General features: G+C 30.9%; 1 protein-coding gene across 1 annotated transcript; it reads left to right on the plus strand.

Moving 5' to 3' along the window:
* The first annotated feature begins 346 nt into the window (after nt 1-346).
* LOC125869167 (cyclin-dependent protein kinase inhibitor SMR4-like) lies at nt 347-991 on the plus strand. Its single transcript, XM_049549728.1, has one exon. The coding sequence runs from the start codon at nt 479-481 to the stop codon at nt 701-703; it is 225 nt and encodes a 74-aa protein (XP_049405685.1). The 5' UTR covers nt 347-478; the 3' UTR covers nt 704-991.
* Nucleotides 992-2,814: the final 1,823 nt, after the last annotated feature.

Below are 2,814 nucleotides of genomic sequence, written 5' to 3' on the forward strand. Positions count from 1 at the left end.
ATTATCATCATGGGCCCATAGCCCATTACTTAATTGGGCCCACAGAGAAGGAATATGCATCGAATAAAGCCCATTATTCTTATCAACTTGACTAAATTCACATTCCCTATAAATAATAATTAAAAAATTAACCATAAAATAATAAAAAATAAAAAATAAGTGGTCCATATTCAAACTAAAAAATTTCTCAGCACTTTCGCGGGAATTTAAAAATTTCAATCCAACAAATCAAAATCAACCACGTGTCTAAACTTTATGCCACGTAAGATTATCAACAATTATAATATATAGCTTCCCTCACACGATTAAATATAAGTCAAAATAACAGCTTCCTGAAGAAGTCTGTACTATTATAAAATCTCACACACACATACTCCTTGTTAACTCAAAGTTTTTCTTGATTCTCACGAGTCTATTTATAATCACGACTGTTATAATTATTTCTAATTTTTGGGAGAGATTGGCGCGTTACGCGATTATGGTGAAGAGTGATTATGAATTGGTGGAAATAGATGAAGGATGCAAGACACCAAGGCATGATAAATATAGGATTATGGTGAATTCTATGTGCCCGCCGCCAACGCCAAGGAAGAAAAGAATTTATGTGAAACAACAAAGTTCTCCACCTAAGGAGGGTTATTTTCACCCTCCTGATCTTGAGATTTTATTCGCTATCGTCCCAAGGAGGGAGACTCATGTTTAAATATTGTCTATTGATAATAACCTTTCTAGAATGATAATTTACTCTGTTTTTTTTAGATGTATCCAAGATTTTGTACAATGAAGAATTGGTTTAGCACTAGGGGGCGGGGGGGATTATTGTTATGTCTAATTGTCTATTATTATATCTATAGTGTGTTTTACTAAGCTTATGTGAAGTTAAAAGTGTTTATTTTAAACCGTTGAAGGTTTTACCTAAGTTTATAAGAAAAAATGTATGTTTTTGTAATAGCAAAAACTGCCAAAAGTTAGAAAAAAGAAGTCTTCCTTATAAACGCTCTTAGAACCAACTAATTTTGTTTGTGCAATTATAATATAGTCCAAAGTGAAATAAATATATAAACGATTAGGTCATAGGGGTTGTTCGAATGGTAAATATTATTTGCCTCCAACCCCAAAGTTTATGGATTCGAGTAAACAAGAAAACAAATCCACAACGAGTCATGAAACAATGAGCCTTAATCCACAACAGTTCTGGAGTTCTACTTGGACCTTAATTGGACTTTGTTGTATACATAAAGCCCATTTAAACTAGTTTGTTGCCTGCTCATTTTGCTCAAATAGTTTTTTAAGGGTTCCTTAATTGTTTAGAAATTTGCTGACTTTCTACCGATGTTTCCGTCGGTAATCAGTCTATCGAAAACAGTTTTCAACAAGCACATTTTTCGTAGATTTCGGAGGAAATATACGTATTTCTAGTAGATAAGAGATTTATTTGAAATGAATTTGAGTTAATCGGGATCATTGAATTTAGAATTTTGTATATATATATTAAAAGAAAACATGGACTCAAAAGTCTCTTTAAAGTTTCTAATTAGATGGCTATTGGGAAAAATGAATGCTAAGACTAGGAGTGCATTTCTATTGTATATGTTTAAGAAAGATGATATCATGTGGGGGTATATTTGCAATTTTGCATCTATTTTGTATTGGTCTTTAATTTTTGCTCCCAAAAACAAATAACGTTTTCATAATATATAAATTTATATTTTCGCATCATAGTATCTCACAAGTTTATCCCGCGCTCATAAATGACTTTTGTTCTCTTAGGCATAAGTTTGAGGGATAATTGTACAGAATGACAAACTTATAATCTAAAATAAATGGAGTAGCTACTGTTTGAATTAATTGCGCCCCGTAGCAAATGTTTGNTACAGAATGACAAACTTATAATCTAAAATAAATGGAGTAGCTACTGTTTGATTTAATTGCGCCCCGTAGCAAACGTTTGTCAGTAGCCTCTCTCTCCCTCCGAATTCTCGCTCGCCACTCTTCATTTCTCGATCGCTCCCTCTGTGCTCGCCTCTCTCGCTTTATACAACATAATTGTATAAATTGCGTTTCTGTTTGTATAAAGCGAGAGAAAATTGTATATACACATGCAAATACATATATATTCGTTTTATACACTTATACTTATACACTAAAAATATTCCCCTACCCAGTTCTCTTTTGCCTTTCTCTCTTTCTCGTTTTATACAAACACAAATTATACAATATAATGTAAAATTTATGTTTGTATAAAGCGAAAGAAAATTGTATATACACATGCAAATACATATATATTCGTCATACACACTTATAATTATACAAATACAAATATTCTCCTGCCCAGTTTTCTTTTGCCTTTCTCTCTTTCTCATTTTATACAAACACAGATTATACAAATATAATGTATAATTTATGTTTGTATAAAGCGAAAGAAAGCGATTTTTGATAGACAAATATTTTTGTCAATGATTTATACAAATGAGAGGCTAACAACAATTTATACAAATGGCCTGCCAGCGAAATTATACAAATTTGAAGAGGAGCCAACAAATTATACAATTGCTTCTTTTTGTATATATGTATAGCGAAATAGACATAGCTATCAATTGTATATGTATAGCGAATTATACATATATATGTTTGCTATGGAGTGCAATTATGCAAACTTTGCTATAGCATACAAATATTATTTTTTTGTTTGCTATATGTGAAAGTTGCTCAAGGATAAATTGTGCAATTATATGTTTTGTATCACACTATCATCTCTTTATAAATTTAATGTTTAAATATTTATATTAATAGATTTTTTAATTAAAAAAAATC

The sequence above is a fragment of the Solanum stenotomum genome, chromosome 6 (genome assembly GCF_019186545.1).
Source record: "Solanum stenotomum isolate F172 chromosome 6, ASM1918654v1, whole genome shotgun sequence".
Taxonomy (NCBI): Eukaryota; Viridiplantae; Streptophyta; class Magnoliopsida; order Solanales; family Solanaceae; genus Solanum; species Solanum stenotomum.

What these genes read in the sequence shown, in the direction of transcription:
- LOC125869167 (XM_049549728.1), top strand. Translation starts at nt 479, where the DNA reads ATGGTGAAGAGTGATTATGAATTGGTGGAAATAGATGAAGGATGCAAG.